Source organism: Haliotis rufescens, unplaced genomic scaffold, assembly GCF_023055435.1.
Source record: "Haliotis rufescens isolate VD_foot unplaced genomic scaffold, xgHalRufe1.0.p SCAF_1, whole genome shotgun sequence".
NCBI classification, from domain to species: domain Eukaryota; kingdom Metazoa; phylum Mollusca; class Gastropoda; order Lepetellida; family Haliotidae; genus Haliotis; species Haliotis rufescens.
In genome coordinates this window covers 89,532,054-89,552,266 of record NW_025963779.1, presented here as the reverse complement: position 1 = coordinate 89,552,266, position 20,213 = coordinate 89,532,054, and the positions used below count along the sequence as shown (strand labels likewise).

The 20,213-nt window shown below is 46.3% G+C and overlaps 1 protein-coding gene across 1 annotated transcript in view; it reads left to right on the top strand.

Annotated features, from left to right (window-relative positions):
- The window catches only part of LOC124134238, a 99,382-nt gene that overhangs the window by 21,864 nt on the left and 57,305 nt on the right, over positions 1–20,213 (top strand). The window contains exons 16-26 of the mRNA XM_048403249.1: positions 561–715; positions 1,132–1,318; positions 4,258–4,402; positions 6,209–6,287; positions 6,565–6,827; positions 11,032–11,161; positions 11,707–11,844; positions 12,096–12,237; positions 15,390–15,500; positions 16,148–16,250; positions 16,940–17,112. Of these exons, the coding sequence (XP_048259206.1) occupies positions 561–715; positions 1,132–1,318; positions 4,258–4,402; positions 6,209–6,287; positions 6,565–6,827; positions 11,032–11,161; positions 11,707–11,844; positions 12,096–12,237; positions 15,390–15,500; positions 16,148–16,250; positions 16,940–17,112 (1,626 nt within the window). The remainder of the gene's footprint in view (positions 1–560; positions 716–1,131; positions 1,319–4,257; positions 4,403–6,208; positions 6,288–6,564; positions 6,828–11,031; positions 11,162–11,706; positions 11,845–12,095; positions 12,238–15,389; positions 15,501–16,147; positions 16,251–16,939; positions 17,113–20,213) is intronic.

Here is a 20,213-nt window from a genome sequence, read left to right as displayed (position 1 = left end):
ATCTTAGCCAGGCCCTGTAGCCATTTTATTTTACCTTATCCTGACTCATACTAATTGCTTACCTCATCTAAAAAAAAATAAATCATCTATACTTATCTTGACTCATACGCTGGAGTACCTACACAGTCGTCCCCTCGGCCCCTGATGTGTGTTTTGGCCGTTAGGTAAGGGATATGAGAGAGTGACGAGTATACCGGCTTGGTCACATGGTTCCAGTGCGCCTGCGCGGCCCGGGGGTTGCATTAGAGTGAGATCTGTTCTCTGGGAAGACAGCACAGAAAGTTTCCACTCCATTTCAGAAATAAGATGAGATAAGCCATTAGTATTAGTCAGGATAAGTATTAATGATATTTTTACTCTAAAAAATACAAATTATAGTGGAACGTCAAATAAACCCTTGAATTTGAAGGTATTTTTCAAAAGTAAACTTGAAACCTTATAAATAGACTCTCATGTGTACGACAATATTTACATTAAACCAAATGATATTCTTTTACCTGGTTTGACTAGTATAACAAACATGAAAGAATATCTCACGTGATCATCCTGCATGTTTCCAGGGTCGCCGGTGATTGTCCTCAGTGCCCGTCTGCCATGTTTAACCACAGCCAACCACACAACGACAGAGTTCTCACGATCAAGCCTCTTCGCAACTCTCAACATTGTCAGTCACTGTGTGGAGTTTCTCATCCGAAAGTTCAATGTCTATGCCTATGTAAGTCTTAATGTCACTGTGTATCATGTAATGCGGAACAAATTTAAAATCGCTGTGAACACCGCACTTTTGGAAAATAGGCATTCCGCATGCAACGAAAGATCAGCTTCCAGGGTAGAGTGGCCGACAGTGGGGTGTGATGCCATGCATGTGGAGTTCATGATATTTGTGTGTTCATCAATGCACCACATCGGCACACGCACTGTCAGGTTGTGATTTATCTTCAGTTTGGTTTGCAGTAGTGAAGGAGCTAAGTTCTCAAGCCAAGTTCTGGATTATATGAAACGATATACCAAGAATGTAATGGAGTGATGTATTTGCAAACATCCTGTTCTTTTCAACACAGTTTGTTATAAGTGTTCCACACATTGAAACTCCACATAACTCCGCTGAACAAAGTTCTGACACATTCCTAGGTGACGACACCCTGTCGGAGCTGTTTTGCTGGGAAGAGTCACGAGATGGCGCTGGAGAGAACACTGATTTACCATTTCAGTGCAGCCATTGTCTTGGCCGGGCACGACCGTGGACTCCACTGTAAATACGAGAAAGAGAAGAGTAACGCAAAGAAACGAGCTGACAAACTGACGCTGCTTGGAGAAGGTGAAATACAGTGCTGGGACTGTGGGATACAGTGTTGGGAATGTGGGATACAGTGTTGTGGAATGTGGGATACAGTGTTGGGAATGTGGGATACAGTGTTGGGAATGTGGGATACAGTGTTGTGGAATGTGGAATACAGTGTTGGGAATGTGGAATACAGTGTTGGGGAATGTGGAATATATTGTTGGGAATGTGGAATACAGTGTTGTGGAATGTGGGATACAGTGTTGGGGAATGTGTGATACAGTGTTTGGGAATGTGGGATACAGTGTTGGGGAATGTGGGATGAATGTCGGATACAGTGTTGGGAATGTGGGATACAGTGTTGGGACTGTGGGATACAGGGTTGGGGAATGTGGGATACAGTGTTGGGGAGTGTGGGATACAGTGTTGGGAATGTGGGATACAGTGTTAGGAATGTGGGATACAGTGTTGAGAATTCGGGATACAGTGTTGGGGAATGTGGGATACAGTGTTGGGGAATGTGAGATACAGTGTTGGGGAATGTGGGATACAGTGTTGGGTATGTGGGATACAGTGTTGTGGAATTTGGGATACAGTGTTTCGGAGTGTTGGATACAGTGTTGGGATTGTGGGATACAGTGTTGCGGAGTGTCGGATACAGTGTTGGGAATGTGGGATACAGTGTTGTGGAATTTGGGATACAGTGTTGCGGAGTGTCGGATACAGTGTTGGGGATGTGGGATACAGTGTTTGGACTGTGGGATATAGTGTTGGGGAATGTGGGATACAGTGTTGGGAATGTGGGATACAGTGTTGGGGGATGTGGGATACAGTGTTGTGGAATGTGGGATACAGTGTTGGGGAATGTGGGATACAGTGTTGGGAATGTGGGATACAGTGTTGGGGATGTTGGATACAGTGTTGGGAATGTGGGATACAGTGTTGGGGATGTGGGATACAGTGTTGGGGATGTAGGATACAGTGTTAGGGAATGTTGGATACAGTGTTGGGGAATGTGGGATACAGTGTTGGGGAATGTGGGATACAGTGTTGGGGAATGTGGGATACAGTGTTGGGGAATGTGGGATACAGTGTTGGGGAATGTGGGATACAGTGTTGGGATTGTGGGATACAGTGTTGGGGATGTGGGATACAGTGTTGGGAATGTGGGATACAGTGTTGGGAATGTGGGATACAGTGTTGGGGAATGTGGAATACAGTGTTGGGAATGTGGAATACAGTGTTGGGGAATGTGGAATATATTGTTGGGAATGTGGAATACAGTGTTGTGGAATGTGGGATACAGTGTTGGGGAATGTGTGATACAGTGTTTGGGAATGTGGGATACAGTGTTGGGGAATGTGGGATGAATGTCGGATACAGTGTTGGGAATGTGGGATACAGTGTTGGGACTGTGGGATACAGGGTTGGGGAATGTGGGATACAGTGTTGGGGAGTGTGGGATACAGTGTTGGGAATGTGGGATACAGTGTTGGGAATGTGGGAAACAGTGTTGAGAATTCGGGATACAGTGTTGGGGAATGTGGGATACAGTGTTGGGGAATGTGAGATACAGTGTTGGGGAATGTGGGATACAGTGTTGGGTATGTGGGATACAGTGTTGTGGAATTTGGGATACAGTGTTGCGGAGTGTCGGATACAGTGTTGGGAATGTGGGATACAGTGTTGTGGAATTTGGGATACAGTGTTGCGGAGTGTCGGATACAGTGTTGGGAATGTGGGATACAGTGTTTGGACTGTGGGATATAGTGTTGGGGAATGTGGGATACAGTGTTGGGAATGTGGGATACAGTGTTGGGGGATGTGGGATACAGTGTTGGGAATGTGGGATACAGTGTTAGGGAATGTGGGATACAGTGTTGGGAATGTGGGATACAGTGTTGGGGATGTTGGATACAGTGTTGGGAATGTGGGATACAGTGTTGGGGATGTGGGATACAGTGTTGGGGATGTAGGATACAGTGTTAGGGAATGTTCGATACAGTGTTGGGGAATGTGGGATACAGTGTTGGGGAATGTGGGATACAGTGTTAGGAATGTGGGATACAGTGTTGGGGAATGTGGGATACAGTGTTGGGATTGTGGGATACAGTGTTGGGGATGTGGGATACAGTGTTGGGAATGTGGGATACAGTGTTGGGGATGTCGGATACAGTGTTGGAGAATGTGGGATACAGTGTTGGGGATGTGGGATACAGTGTTGGGGATGTGGGATACAGTGTTGGGAATGTGGGATACAGTGTTGGGGATGTGGGATACAGTGTTGGGAATGTGGAATACAGTGTTAGGGAATGTTGGATACAGTGTTGGGGAATGTGGGATACAGTGTTGGGGAATGTGGGATACAGTGTTAGGAATGTGGAATACAGTGTTATGAATGTGGGATACAGTGTTGGGAATGTGGGATAGTGTTGGGAATGTGGGATACAGTGTTGGGACTGTGGGATACAGTGTTGGGGAAATGTGGGATACAGTGTTGGGAATGTCGGATACAGTGTTGGGAATGTGGGATACAGTGTTGGGGAATGTGGGATACAGTGTTGGGGAATGTGGGATACAGTGTTGGGAATGATGGATACAGGATTATATACCACTGGAAATATATATAAAAAACTGAAGGGGTCTAGTTACCCTATATACAGTACACCTCAGTGTTAAATCTGGATGGTTAAACAGGGAACAGCACCATCTCGATACGCAGCTCATCACTGTATGAAAGGCAAAAATAACTGTCATTACTATTAACTCAACTGGACCTGTTTTCAATGATATAATACAAGTCATCTTTCCTCAGGAACGAGACTGTAGTTATCATGAATATTATGACATGAATTTGGAACTTTTACCCATATTTGTCTGGATCTGGGGCCGAATATATCATACTCACTCACTCACTGGTGTAGGTGTTAAGTCAACTCTATCAATGTGTCTCCATGTCTTGTGTGCCCTGACAGACATTGCCAGTATCGTCCCCTACCACAACTACAGCTACCTCGCCGCCATCAACCCTGTTGTCGAGACAGGGGACCCGGGAGAGGATGTTGTGGACGAGGGGTCTGCTCGCCGGAGGAAGATCACTGTCAGTCCTCGGATAGACAGGTAGCTCATCATTGTCTTGTCACGTCTTGTCTCACCAGACCAAAATACTTGGGTTATTTTATGCTTTGACTTTTTGACTAATTATGTGATATTGTTTTGAAGAGACATTGCTTGTATACCCTTACCAGCTACATCAACATGTTTATTATTGTTTATTTAGAATTTTCATGATAAGGATGGGTTTTTTTATATTCTTTTTAAAAAGGTGTACATGAAAAATGACTTGTTAAGATCAAAATGTTATTAAATTTCATTAAATTTCATTAAATTTCATAACATTTATATTTAAGACAAATGACAAATATCAGTATGTAGTATTTTATTCACTCCACATATGATGTTTATTTCATCATGGGTCAGCAGCCATACGTCACATGACACCTGCCAGGTGTATCTGTCACTCAGTGTTGTGGGGTGAGTGAGGGAGTAAGTGCAGTCATGGCAGCCGGCTGATATTCAAGTCAGGGTATGAGGCCCAGCACAGGTCATACACTCTAACCACCTCTGTCGGCCGGTTGCTGCTGTGTTGTAGAATAGACATTGTAGCACCAGGACATAGATGTGTGTTTCTCCTCAGGTGCTGCTTGTGTGACGTCAGCTGGAAGCTGCTGTGTTGTAGAAGTAGACATCGTAGCACCAGTACATAGATGTGTGTTTCTCCTCAGGTGCTGCGTGTGTGACGTCGGCCGGATGCTGCTGTGTTGTAGAAGTAGACATTGTAGCACCAGTACATATATGTGTATTTCTCCTCAGGTGCTGCGTGTGTGACGTCGGCCGGATGCTGCTGTGTTGTAGAAGTAGACATTGTGGCACCAGTACATAGATGTGTGTTTCTCCTCAGGTGCTGCGTGTGTGACGTCGGCCCGATGCTGCTGTGTTGTAGAATAGACATCGTAGCACCAGTACATAAATGTGTGTTTCTCCTCAGGTGCTGCGTGTGTGACGTCAGCTGGAAGCTGCTGTGTTGTAGAAGTAGACATCGTAGCACCAGTACATAGATGTGTGTTTCTCCTCAGGTGCTGCGTGTGTGACGTCGGCCGGATGCTGCTGTGTTGTAGAAGTAGACATTGTAGCACCAGTACATATATGTGTATTTCTCCTCAGGTGCTGCGTGTGTGACGTCGGCCGGATGCTGCTGTGTTGTAGAAGTAGACATTGTGGCACCAGTACATAGATGTGTGTTTCTCCTCAGGTGCTGCGTGTGTGACGTCGGCCGGATGCTGCTGTGTTGTAGAAGTAGACATTGTAGCACCAGTACATAGATGTGTGTTTCTCCTCAGGTGCTGTGTGTGTGACGTAGGCCGGATGCTGCTGTGTTGTAGAATAGACATTGTGGCACCAGTACATAGATGTGTGTTTCTCCTCAGGTGCTGTGTGTGTGACATCGGCCGGACGTGCTGTGTTGTAGAAGTAGACATTGTAGCACCAGTACATAGATGTGTGTTTCTCCTCAGGTGCTGCGTGTGTGACGTCGGCCCGATGCTGCTGTGTTGTAGAAGTAGACATTGTAGCACCAGTACATAGATGTGTGTTTCTCCTCAGGTGCTGCGTGTGTGACGTCGGCCCGATGCTGCTGTGTTGTAGAAGTAGACATTGTGGCACCAGTACATAGATGTGTGTTTCTCCTCAGGTGCTGTGTGTGTGATGTCGGCCGGATGCTGCTGTGTTGTAGAAGTAGACATTGTAGCACCAGTACATATATGTGTATTTCTCCTCAGGTGCTGCGTGTGTGACGTCGGCCCGATGCTGCTGTGTTGTAGAAGTAGACATTGTGGCACCAGTACATAGATGTGTGTTTCTCCTCAGGTGCTGTGTGTGTGATGTCGGCCGGATGCTGCTGTGTCATCACTGCGGTATGTGTCGCAGTTGCATCTCCCATCTTGCGGTAAGTAAACTTCAGAATCCAGAAGGCCAGGGTCATGACTTTCTAAATTAATATTCAGTTAATGTCTTTTTTCTGTGCCAGAGATTCTAAATGCGACAAGCTACTTTCATTATTCCATTTTTCATTTTCTTTATTCCAACTTCTGCTACACAACTTGGTATACCAGACATTGACCAATATCATAAACCCCTTCTGCTTCTTTTTCTTCTTTCTGTCTTTCTTACTGTCCAAAGAAACATTAAGCTCAAATTGAGCACAAACTATTTTCTCATTTCAGGAAATAGAGAATTATGTGAAGCCAAGTTTCCTGGGCCCCCACCATATTGCAATGCGGGATTTATCGCGAATAAAGAAAGAGAATATCAGAAAAGATGGCCACTTTATTCTGCAAAATCACATCAAAACAGGCCTCTCTGGGTGTATGTTGTGGCCGAGCAAAAGCATTGAATATCACCTACTTCACCCTCTAACGCCAACATACTTCAATACAGTTACATTTGTGCCAATCATTGGAAGAGATCTGAGCCTGAGGCTGACCATGTAAGTGATGTTATTAAGAAGAGGCAAGCTTTCTATTCCATTTGTCATGTTTGCTTCCAGATTAGAACAGATTTTTTGTCATAATTATTTAAAATATTGAAAAATGATGTTAACTAATAGTGTAACTATTTCTTATCCTGTTGAGACGTTCTGGAATTACCGACTTGTTCTACTTGTTTCTGAATACCATAACACAGTGCCAAAACACTCCCCACCAGAATCACTCACCGCGCACACTCCCATCATGCCATGCACCTCCTCTTCCTCCTCGTCACTCCGACGGGGCAGGGTTATGGGTTGCTCCCCAGAATCCTTTTTTCTTTTTTTTCTTTTTTGGGTATCTACCTTTCCTTTCAGGTATGATTATTTTATTTAATATCCACCCAGGGATGATGGCTGCCACAGAGTGGAGCGGAAACCTAAATGCTTTCTTACCACATACGTTCCAACTGGAAACTCTCCTAACATTGATTTATTTACCACCCGGATCAACAACAACCAACTGCCAGTCTTTTCTCACCTTTTTCGGACCAGCTTGTGAGAACACCCTTACCAGCAGTGATTTTATTTAGGAATCAGTGCAGCTGTTGTCCAGCACTTTGCAAATTCCCTTGGTCTCTATATAATAAGGCAGTGGGACCTGTCTGTGTCTCATGCAAAGAAATAGGTTATCATCCTTTTCGGGCGCTGCTCAGTTCGTCACTGATTCCCTCTTCTCTCTTCATCAACTTCAGATGTTAAGGGGTTACTAAATCTCACAAGATATATCCAGACTTCGCCTTCAATGTGTCTCAAGTCAAGTTTGAGAGACTTCAACATGGCAAGGTGCTTTAGGCTCAAGAACTTTATTGCTACGAATCAGTTATCATGCAATATACGAGGGAGGGGCATTGCCCACCAAGCTGTGGATGCCCGTGCACCCAGGTAGGTGGCCAAAACAGTGACTACCGCCGCGGGCCCAACTGACAAGACAACTCCCGCCCCCGGGCCAATATACATGACAATTGGTTGCCCAACATATTTACGATTCCACGGCTGAAAAGTCGGGACAGACCAGGTTCCCCCTGAAAAGCAGGTAGCCTTAAGCACGAGTACAACTCTGGAAGCAAATTAATTTGTTACTATCAGTGTAGCCCACAAGAACCCCGCACACCTCGACATAGTTTATTGTTGAGACAGGTATTCACATATACACAGCTATTTATAAGGCATGTTTATTTATATATAACAAAATCATTTAAAAAGTAGTCATTTACGTACATACAAGCACCCTGAAAACCTATTATTTACATAGATAATGCATTGTTGAACCATTTTTAACATATGTACAGGTTTATTTACATATATACAATCTGGTCTGCTGGTACCTGAAATAGATGCTCGCTGAAAACAAGAAGTGATTAGAATTCAAGGTGAAAAGGACAAATACCAGCTGAGAAGGAGTGGCAAGCTGGGCGGGGTGGGTGGGAAAGGGATTAGTTACAGTGAAACACATGTACTTGAAGAGAGACGGTGGACCATAGAGATGTAACAAAGGAGGGATGATGCTTGCACGGGGCACGGTGCACGGGGCACGGGGCACGGTGCACGGGGCACGGTGCACGGGGCACGGTGCACGGTGCAGGGTGCTGACCCGGGGGTCATTCAGTTACAAGGGGTGATTAAGTTACGGACGTAATTAGCCAATGGTTTGGATACGTGCGATAAAGTCATTTAGTAGTTAATATTAAATGCAACAACTTGACCAGAAGGACAGACTTTTTACCATTGCACTGTTATCTTCTATTCTCAGGGAACAGGATTTAGAAGGTTTATCACTGTGACCTGATAGAGCGTTACAATGTTTTGTTGAGGTCGAGCCTCCCTTTCAGTGAAAGAGAAAGCATTTCTTTTTACAAAATGGTTGACTATTATAAAGGTCTTCAAGAAGACTTGGGCATCCTGGTTAAGAATTCCTATTCTAGAGGCATATGGACTTTCTGATCTACTGCCACTGGAAGTCACAACTCTCTTGGTATTAGGGCGTTGACTTTGACATTGGCTCTGCAATTTAGGACCTCTTGTGTTGGTTCAACAACTAACCAATCCTCGAAGGAGATGATAGGTACGTTGTTCCCATCTCTTGCTGCACTGGGTTAAAACCTTTTATGGCTTGCCAGGGCGAGTTGATGGGGGTATATTTACAGGGTTAGGGCTGTGTTGTCAAGGACTGTATTCTCATTGCAGTGCCTACCATTGTCTCACCTCTCTACACCCTAGTACACGTGGTTTAGATGGAGACTAGAGAAGAAAGAGCACTGCACAGTTGGACCAGGGTTTAGATGGAGAATGAATTACAGTTAGACCTTGGATGGAGATGGTAGTCTATTACATTCGGCAGTCACCATCTGGGCTTCAGCTTGCAGCTTTTGCCAGTTCCCACTCCAACTGTGTGATAATTGCAGACAGTCTCAATAGGATAAAAAATAATTTGCAGTCATCTAATATTAATGATATTAGGTACTTATCCTGCTAAGACCACTCTCTAGGACCTACCCATCCGTCCTGCTGGAATGCACGGCATGAGGTCGAGCGTGGGCTGTGGTGGCTTTCTGTCAGGAGTGGTTTGGCTCTGTGTTATGGGATTCGGGAACAAGTAGGAAATTGCAGACAGTCTTTAACTCTTAATAGCAGGATAAGTATCTAATATCATTGATATTAGATTACTGTAAAATTGTGTGTGATATGAAAAGGCTATGACCAAAATGTGAATGACTTGAAATAAGGGTTATAACCATGTATTGTAAGACCTCCTTTGGGAAGGGCTACAAATCCATTGCAGCATGTGACCTCCTCCAGGAAGGGCTATTTAAATAAGATATTGCATGTGACCTCCTCCAGGAAGGGCTATAAATAAAATATTACATCTGACCTCCTCCAGGAAGGGCTATGAATCAAATAATGCATGTGACCTCCAGAAAGGGCTATTATTATTTACAGCTAAAATGGATAGAATTATCATTGCCTGTATGTTATCAGAAATGAGCAGGCCACTGTCCACTTGATAATGCCCTCATATTGCTTGACGACAGGCCATTATCACGCCCGTTGTTAGGTGATATCATGGGGATAGGGAAAGGTGACGTCACGTTCAATAGAGACATCATCTGGTTTGTTCTATGACTAAAACATATTTGTAAAAGTGGATCAGTGAAATTCATGTTGATTGCAGTAACTGTTTCAAAACCGTCATTGTTGTTTATTTTCATTTGATAACAAATTCCATCCATTTTAGCAATAATAATCGTAACGCTCTTTTTCAGGGCATTATCATTTGCAGAAGCCCTCAGTCTTTTCAACTGTCCTCCTTCGTCAGGCAGTTAATGGAAGACCTCGGGTTTCTGCAAATGATAATGCCCTGATAAATAGCGTTACTCTTATAGTATAGTATGTGACCTCCCAAAGTAAGGACTATAAATAAAATATTGCATGTGACCTCCACCAGCAAGGACTATAAACTTAATATTGCATGTGACATCATCCAGGAAGGGCTTTAAATCCAATATTGCATGTGACCTCCTCCAGGAAGGGCTTTAAATCCAATATTGCATGTGACCTCCTCCAGGAAGGGCTATAAATCCAATATTACATGTGACCTCCTCCAGGAAGGGCTGCAAATCCAATATTACATGAGACCTCCTCCAGGAAGGAATATAAATTTAATATTGCATGTGACATCATCCAGGAAGGGCTTTAAATCCAATATTGCATGTGACCTCCTCCAGGAAGGGCTATAAATCCAATATTACATGTGACCTCCTCCAGGAAGGGCTGCAAATCCAATATTACATGAGACCTCCTCCAGGAAGGAATATAAATTTAATATTGCATGTGACATCATCCAGGAAGGGCTTTAAATCCAATATTGCATGTGACCTCCTCCAGGAAGGGCTATAAATCCAATATTACATGTTACCTCCTCCAGGAAGGGCTGCAAATCCAATATTACATGAGACCTCCTCCAGGAAGGAATATAAATTTAATATTGCATGTGACCTCCTCCAGGAAGGGATATAAATCCAATATTACATGTGACCTCCTCCAGGAAGGGCTGTAAATCCAATATTACATTTGACCTCCTCCAGGAAGGGCTATAAATCCAATATTATATGTGACCTCCTCCAGGAAGGTCTATAAATCCAATATTACATGTGACCTCCACCAGGAAGGGCCTTGATGATCCTGTGGTGTACGACTTCATGTTGGGCACCATCACTGACACAGATCAGGAAGATGATGAGAGCTGGAAGTGTAGAGATGGCTGCCCGGTGCAACTGGAGATGATGGATGCTAAGGTGGGAACTGTTCCATGTTGTGTAATCATTACATCAATATGTAGTAATAACATGATAGCATACAGGAGGGATGGTAGCAAGCACCTGCTGGACATTTCATGAGAGGAACATCGCCAGAAGGCTTAGTGATGTGGTAATTTGGATCAAGTTGCTTTATTGTATTCACTGTGAAGAATTACTTTGCCTGTGAAAAGCTCTTCTTATTCAGTGTGGGGCACAGGTGATCCGGTCATCTAAGGCGCTGTAATTCACTGTGCAGAATTGCATCCCTTGGGCACACCAGAAACCTATGATTGTAGGTTCAAATCCCGGTTCGCTCCAATTAGGTTTGTCAGCGCTATACCTGTGTTCATAGGTTTCACCAAAGGGGTAACCGTCTTTGACCTGCATTATTTCCGATTTACTCTCGCAGTAAGCTGACACGCCATGATATAACTGGAATGCTATTCATTGCGACATTAACCCCATCTCACTCACTCATCCTTGTTTATTGTAACAGTGTAATTTAGATGGATACTGACTGTCTTCTTGGTATGGTGTTGTAGGAGGCAGACATGGTCGATATCGTCATCAGTTTGTGTGGGCAAGAGATCTGGCGGAGAGCATACAGATGTTCAGAAGCCTTCGTCATACTGAGTTCGAAAGACTCAGGAAGCGTCATCATGCATGCACCTTGTATAAAGGTTTGTTGCTACACTGATAGCACAATGATAGCCTAAATTGTGTCATTAACGTCAAATTCTGGGACTATAGACTGTACGATGATAGTGTGTGGGGTAATGCATGCATGTAATATGATGTAGTGTAGGGTAATATACAGATGTAGTCTGGGGTAACATGTAATAAGATAATGTTTTGGGTAATATGTAATATGATGCATTATGATCTGCTTGTAAACTATCCCACCTGATTAAACCATGTGTTTCTGGGGCAGTGGCGCCAAGGGCCTCGGTATGAGACTGGTATGCAGGTCGCCATCATGACCCAAGACAAGCATGGCATGGAGGGGGTCAGGGTCGCAGAGGTCGGAGTTCCAGACACCAACTCAGCTGCAGGATTTCTCAGGCTTACTGCTGGTGAGTCAACACTCTCTGGGTCTTCTCAGGCTAAATGCTGGTGAGTCAACATCCTCTAGGTCTTCTCAGGCTAAATGCTGGTGAGTCAACACCTTCTAGGTCTTCTCAGGCTAAATGCTAGTGAGTCAACATCCTCTAGGTCTTCTCAGGCTAAATGCTGGTGAGTCAACATCCTCTAGGTCTTCTCAAGCTAAATGGTAGTGAGTCAACATCCTCTAGGTCTTCTCAGGCTAAATGCTGGTGAGTCAACATCCTCTAGGTCTTCTCAGGCTAAATGCTGGTGAGTCAACGTCATCTAGGTCTTGTCATGCTTATTGCTGTTAGTCAACATCCTCTAGGTCTTGTCAGGCTTAATGCTGGTGAGTCAACACTCTCTAGGACTTCTCAGGCTAAATGCTGGTGAGTCAACATCCTCTAGGTCTTCTCAGGCTAAATGCTGGTGAGTCAACGTCATCTAGGTCTTGTCATGCTTATTGCTGTGAGTCAACACCCTCTAGGTCTTCTCAAGCTTAATGCTGGTGAGTCAACACCCCCCTCTAGGTCTTCTCAAGCTAAATGCTGGTGAGTCAACACCTTCTAGGTCTTGTCATGCTTATTGCTGTGAGTTAACACCCTCTAGGTCTTTTCAGGCTAAATGCTGGTGAGTCAACACCTTCTAGGTCTTGTCATGCTTATTGCTGTGAGTTAACACCCTCTAGGTCTTCTCAGGCTAAATGCTGGTGAGTCAACACCTTCTAGGTCTTCTCACGCTAAATACTGGTGAGTCAACATCCTCTAGGACTTCTCAAGCTAAATGCTGTGGGTCAACATCCTCTAGGACTTCTCAGGCTAAATGCTGGTGAGTCAACATCCTCTAGGTCTTGTCAGGCTTAATGCTGTGAGTCAACACGGTCTTCTCAAGCTAAATGCTGTGAGTCAACACCTTCTAGGTCTTCTCAAGCTAAATGCTGGTGAGTCAACATCCTCTAGGTCTTCTCAGGCTAAATGCTGGCGAGTCAACATCCTCTAGGTCTTGACAGGCTTAATGCTGGTGAGTTAACACCCTCTAGGTCTTGTCAGGCTTAATGCTGGTGAGTCAACATCCTCGAGGACTTCTCAAGCTAAATGCTGGTGAGTCAACATCCTCTAGGTCTTCTCAGGCTAAATGGTAGTGAGTCAACATCCTCTAGGTCTTCTCAGGCTAAATGGTAGTGAGTCAACATCCTCTAGGTCTTCTCAGGCTAAATGCTGGTGAGTCAACACCTTCTAGGTCTTGTCATGCTTATTGCTGTGAGTCAACATCCTCTAGGTTTTGTCAGGCTTAATGCTGGTGAGTCAACACTCTCTAGGACTTCTCAGGCTAAATGCTGGTGAGTCAACATCCTCTAGGTCTTCTCAGGCTAAATACTGGTGAGTCAACGTCATCTAGGTCTTGTCATGCTTATTGCTGTGAGTCAACACCCTCTAGGTCTTCTCAGGCTTAATGCTGGTGAGTCAACACCCCCTCTAGGTCTTCTCAAGCTAAATGGTAGTGAGTCAACATCCTCTAGGTCTTCTCAGGCTAAATGCTGGTGAGTCAACATCCTCTAGGTCTTCTCAGGCTAAATGCTGGTGAGTCAACATCATCTAGGTCTTGTCATGCTTATTGCTGTGAGTCAACATCCTCTAGGTCTTGTCAGGCTTAATGCTGGTGAGTCAACACTCTCTAGGACTTCTCAGGCTAAATGCTGGTGAGTCAACGTCATCTAGGTCTTGTCATGCTTATTGCTGTGAGTCAACACCCTCTAGGTCTTCTCAGGCTTAATACTGGTGAGTCAACACCCCCTCTAGGTCTTCTCAGGCTAAATGCTGGTGAGTCAACACCTTCTAGGTCTTGTCATGCTTATTGCTGTGAGTTAACACCCTCTAGGTCTTCTCAGGCTAAATGCTGGTGAGTCAACACCTTCTAGGTCTTCTCACGCTAAATACTGGTGAGTCAACATCCTCTAGGTCTTCTCAGGCTAAATGCTGGTGAGTCAACACCTTCTAGGTCTTGTCATGCTTATTGCTGTGAGTTAACACCCTCTAGGTCTTCTCAGGCTAAATGCTGGTGAGTCAACACCTTCTAGGTCTTCTCAGGCTAAATGCTGGTGAGTCAACACCTTCTAGGTCTTGTCATGCTTATTGCTGTGAGTCAACATCCTCTAGGTTTTGTCAGGCTTAATGCTGGTGAGTCAACACTCTCTAGGACTTCTCAGGCTAAATGCTGGTGAGTCAACATCCTCTAGGTCTTCTCAGGCTAAATACTGGTGAGTCAACGTCATCTAGGTCTTGTCATGCTTATTGCTGTGAGTCAACACCCTCTAGGTCTTCTCAGGCTAAATGCTTGTGAGTCAACACCTTCTAGGTCTTGTCATGCTTATTGCTGTGAGTTAACACCCTCTAGGTCTTCTCAGGCTAAATGCTGGTGAGTCAACACCTTCTAGGTCTTCTCACACTAAATACTGGTGAGTCAACATCCTCTAGGACTTCTCAAGCTAAATGCTGGTGAGTCAACATCCTCTAGGACTTCTCAGGCTAAATGCTGGTGAGTCAACATCCTCTAGGACTTCTCAGGCTAAATGCTAGTGAGTCAACATCCTCTAGGTCTTGTCAGGCTTAATGCTGTGAGTCAACACTCTCTCGGTCTTCTCAAGCTAAATGCTGGCGAGTCAACATCCTCTAGGTCTTGACAGGCTTAATGCTGGTGAGTCAACATCCTCTAGGTCTTCTCAGGCTAAATGCTGGCGAGTCAACATCCTCTAGGTCTTGACAGGCTTAATGCTGGTGAGTCAACACCCTCTAGGTCTTGTCAGGCTTAATGCTGGTGAGTCAACATCCTCTAGGTCTTCTCAGGCTAAATGCTGGTGAGTCAACATCCTCTAGGTCTTGACAGGCTTAATGCTGGTGAGTCAACATCCTCTAGGTCTTGTCAGGCTTAATGCTGGTGAGTCAACACCCTCCAGGTCTGCTCGATGAAAAGGATGGGGGTAGTTATTATCTAGCTAATAGTGAAATGTGATATTTAATAAGTTTGAAGATTGATCGTAGTATTCTCCTTGTTGGTTGTACTTAAATTGTAAAGGCCACACCAAACCATCTTTGTGAGTGTTCCATGGTAGACATGAAAATAGAATTGTTTGTGTATTTTTCAGTACACACGCCTGTGACAGACTTCCTGGTGAAGGTCGTAACAGGGAACAAGGTCGACTGCGGTACAACGGCCAACGTCTTCATCCAGCTGATCGGCGACAATGCAGTGACAGGTTTGTGACAGGATGTTGACTAATACCACACCAGTAATAGTTTAGCCATTAACTGCACAAAGTAAGTAAGTATATTCTGACCAGAGATGGAATAATGTTTTATGCCATGGTCAGTAATATGCCAGTAATTCCATGGAAGAAATTGTCAGGGTATGATGACACACAATCATCTATATGACTATCACTATCAATTCGTTCAAGAAGCCGCCTCTGACTGCAGCAATGTCAAGAGGCAATCTCTGACGGCAGCAGTGTCAAGAAGCCGCCTCTGACTGCAGCAACGTCAAGAGGCAATCTCTGACTTCAGCAGTGTCAAGAAGCAGTCTCTGACTGCAGCAGTGTCAAGAAGCCGCCTCTGACATCAGCAATGTCAAGAAGTAATCTCTGACTGCAGCAGTGTCAAGACGCATTCTCTGACGGCAGCAGTGTCAAGAGGCCACCTCTGACTGCAGCAATGTCAAGAGGCAATATCTGACTGCAGCAGTGTCAAGAAGCAGTCTCTGACTGCAGCAGTGTCAAGAAGCCGCCTCTGACTGCAGCAATGTCAAAAAGCCGTCATCAACAGATGTAGTTATTCTCATAATGAGTGTTGTTGTATGGTAAGTACTTCAGGGTAACTCCAGGGTAACATCCATCTTTTCCTTCAGATAAAATACCCCTGAAGAACACATCAGACACATTATTCCAGAGGAACTCCGAAGATGAGTTCAGGATCTCGACACCAGACATCGGGACCTTCACCAGCATCAGGTGGGCATACAAGTGTTGTCTTTGTAGATTGGAGGGCACAGGAAGCTCAGTCGTCTATGGCACTGTTCAAAGCAGATTTAAACTGAACTCCCTCACTCACTCTTTATGGCTCATCACTGATCTGCTTCTGTCACAGTTTTATCTCTGTAATGTTATTCAAAATCTTATATCTCTAAAGTTCTAAAAAGGAATAATGTTCCTCAAGTATAGGAGTTGAGCTAGTGTAGCATGAAATTACTTTGGGAGTTTCTGTGAGACTGGCTTTATTTTTGTAAAAGGCAGTTTGACCTCCTCCGTGGTCTAGTGGATAGAGCATCCGCCCAGAGAGTGGAAGGATGGGGCTTTCAATTCCCAGTTGCGTTAAAATGTTGAAAGATGGTACTTGTAGTTACCCTGCCTGTCACTTGGCATTAAGGAGATAAAGTAAGGACTGTTTGGCTTGAGGTCAGTATACTGTATCTGTGTAGGGTTTTGATGTCAAACTGTTTCATGATGTCTCAGTGGGCTAGCACTATAGAACAGGTATTAGTCCGGACGAGTACAAGAAGCCACACACACACACACACACACACACACACACACACATGCATGCACATTGCTGTATGAGTGCAATAATCTTGAACGTGACATTAAACCCCACTTGACTTCCCCTTAACTGCATCTGTTGTGACCCCCCTGTCTTCCCCTAGGCTCGGCCATGATGGCATGGGGAAGGAGGACAGCTGGTTCGTGAAGAATGTCGTCATCATCACCCCCATCCTGGAGTTTGCCACCAACTTCAACTGCAACTGCTGGTTCTCAGCCCACATGCAGGACAAGCAGGTGGTCCGGGTTTTCTATCCTCAAAGCAGCCAGATGAAGGGTAGGTTGTCCCCTCTGTCAGATGAAGGGTAGGTTGTCCCCCTGTCAGATGAAGGGTAGGTTGTCCCCCCTGTCAGATGAAGGGTAGGTTGTCCCCCCTGTCAGATGAAGGGTAGGTTGTCCCCCCAGTCAGATGAAGGGTAGGTTGTCCCCCCTGTCAGATGAAGGGTAGGTTGTACCCCTGTCAGATGAAGGGTAGGTTGTCCCCCCCGTCAGATGAAGGGTAGGTTGTCCCCCCTGTCATATGAAGGGTAGGTTGTGCCCCTGTCATATGAAGGGTAGGTTGTGCCCCTGTCATATGAAGGGTAGGTTGTGCCCCTGTCAGATGAAGGGTAGGTTGTCCCCCTGTCAGATGAAGGGTTGGTTGTCCCCCCAGTCAGATGAAGGGTAGGTTGTCCCCCCTGTCAGATGAAGGGTAGGTTGTCCCCCTGTCAGATGAAGGGTAGGTTGTGCCCCTGTCAGATGAAGGGTTGGTTGTCCCCCTGTCATATGAAGGGTAGGTTGTGCCCCTGTCAGATGAAGGGTTGGTTGTCCCCCCAGTCAGATGAAGGGTAGGTTATCCCCCCTGTCAGATGAAGGGTAGGTTATCCCCCCTGTCAGATGAAGGGTGGGTTATACCCCTGTCAGATGAAGGGTAGGTTGTCCCCCCTGTCAGATGAAGGGTGGGTTGTCCCTGTCAGATGAAGGGCAGGTTGTCCCCCTGTCATATGAAGGGTGGGTTATACCCCTGTCAGATGAAGGGTAGGTTGTCCCCCCTGTCAGATGAAGGGTAGGTTGTCCCCCCTGTCAGATGAAGGGTGGGTTATACCCCTGTCAGATGAAGGGTTGGTTGTCCCCCTGTCAGATGAAGGGTTGGTTGTCCCCCTGAAAGATGAAGGGTGGGTTGTACCCCTGTCAGTAGAAGGGTTGGTTGTCCCAGTCAGATAAAGAGTAGTTTGTCCCCCCAGTCAGATGAAGGGTTGGTTGTCCCAGTCAGATGAAGGGTAGGTTGTCCCCCCTGTCAGATGAAGGGTAGGTTGTCCCCCCTGTCAGATGAAGGGTAGGTTGTCCCCCCCCGTCAGATGAAGGGTTGGTTGTCCCAGTCAGATGAAGGGTAGGTTGTCCCCCCTGTCAGATGAAGGGTAGGTTGTCCCCCCTGTCAGATGAAGGGTAGGTTGTCCCCCCTGTCAGATGAAGGGTTGGTTGTCCCCCCTGTCAGATGAAGGGTAGGTTGTCCCCCCTGTCAGATGAAGGGTAGGTTGTCCCCCCTGTCAGATGAAGGGTAGGTTGTCCCCCCTGTCAGATGAAGGGTTGGTTGTCCCCCTGTCAGATGAAGGGTTGGTTGTCCCCCCTGAAAGATGAAGGGTGGGTTGTACCCCTGTCAGATGAAGTGTAGGTTGTGCCCCCTGTCAGATGAAGTGTAGGAATGTCCCCCCTGTCAGATGAAGGGTAGGTTGTCCCCCCTGTCAGATGAAGGGATGGTTGTCCCCCCTGAAAGATGAAGGGTGGGTTGTACCCCTGTCAGATGAAGTGTAGGTTGTGCCCCCTGTCAGATGAAGGGTAGGTTGTCCCCCCTGTCAGATGAAGGGTTGGTTGTCCCCCCTGTCAGATGAAGGGTAGGTTGTCCCCCCTGTCAGATGAAGGGTTGGTTGTCCCCGTCAGATGAAGGGTAGGTTGTCCCCCCTGTCAGATGAAGGGTAGGTTGTCCCGCCTGTCATATGAAGGGTAGGTTGTCCCCCCTGTCAAATGAAGGGTAGGTTGTCCCCCTGTCAGATGAAGGATGGGTTGTCCCCCCTGTCAGATGAAGGGTAGGCTGTGCCCCCTGTCAGATGAAGGGTAGGTTGTCCCCCCTGTCATATGAAGGGTAGGCTGTGCCCCCTGTCAAATGAAGGGTAGGTTGTCCCCCTGTCATATGAAGGGTAGGCTGTGCCCCCTGTCAGTAGAAGGGTTGGTTGTGCCCCCTGTCAGTAGAAGGGTTGGTTGTCCCAGTCAGATAAAGAGTAGTTTGTCCCCCCTGTCAGATGAAGGGTGGGTTGTCCCCCCTGTCAGATGAAGGGTAGGTTGTCCCCCCTGTCAGATGAAGGGTGGGTTGTCCCCCCTGTCAGATGAAGGGTAGGTTGTCCCCCCTGTCAGATGAAGGGTAGGTTGTCCCCCCTGTCAGATGAAGGGTAGGTTGTCCCCCCTGTCAGATGTAGGGTTGGTTGTCCCCCTGTCAGATGAAGGGTTGGTTGTCCCCCCTGAAAGATGAAGGATGGGTTGTACCCCTGTCAGATGAAGGGTTGGTTGTCCCCCCTGTCAGATGAAGTGTAGGTTGTGCCCCCTGTCAGATGAAGGGTAGGCTGTGCCCCCTGTCAAATGAAGGGTAGGTTGTCCCCCTGTCAGATGAAGGGTGGGTTGTGCCCCCTGTCAGTAGAAGGGTTGGTTGTCCCAGTCAGATGAAGGGTAGGTTGTCCCCCCTGTCAGATGAAGGGTAGGTTGTCCCCCCTGTCAGATGAAGGGTAGGTTGTCCCCCCTGTCAGATGTAGGGTTGGTTGTCCCCCTGTCAGATGAAGGGTTGGTTGTCCCCCCTGAAAGATGAAGGATGGGTTGTACCCCTGTCAGATGAAGGGTTGGTTGTCCCCCCTGTCAGATGAAGTGTAGGTTGTGCCCCCTGTCAGATGAAGTGTAGGAATGTCCCCCCTGTCAGATGAAGGGTAGGTTATCCCCCCTGTCAGATGAAGGGTGGGTTGTCCCCCCTGTCAGATGAAGGGTAGGTTGTCCCCCTGTCAGATGAAGGGTAGGTTGTCCCCCTGTCAGATGAAGGGTGGGTTGTCCCCCCTGTCAGATGAAGGGTGGGTTGTGCCCCCTGAAAGATGAAGGGTAGGTTGTGCCGCATCAGATGAAGGGTAGGTTGTCCCCCCTGTCAGATGAAGGGTAGATTGTCCCTCCTGTCAGATGAAGGGTAGGTTGTCCCCCTCTCAGATGAAGGGTAGGTTGTCCCTGTCAGATGAAGGGTAGGTTGTCCCAGTCAGATGAAGGGTAGGTTGTCCCCCCTGTCAGATGAAGGGTAGGTTGTCCCAGTCAGATGAAGGGTAGGTTGTCCCCGTGTCAGATGAAGGGTAGGTTGTCCCCCCTGTCAGATGA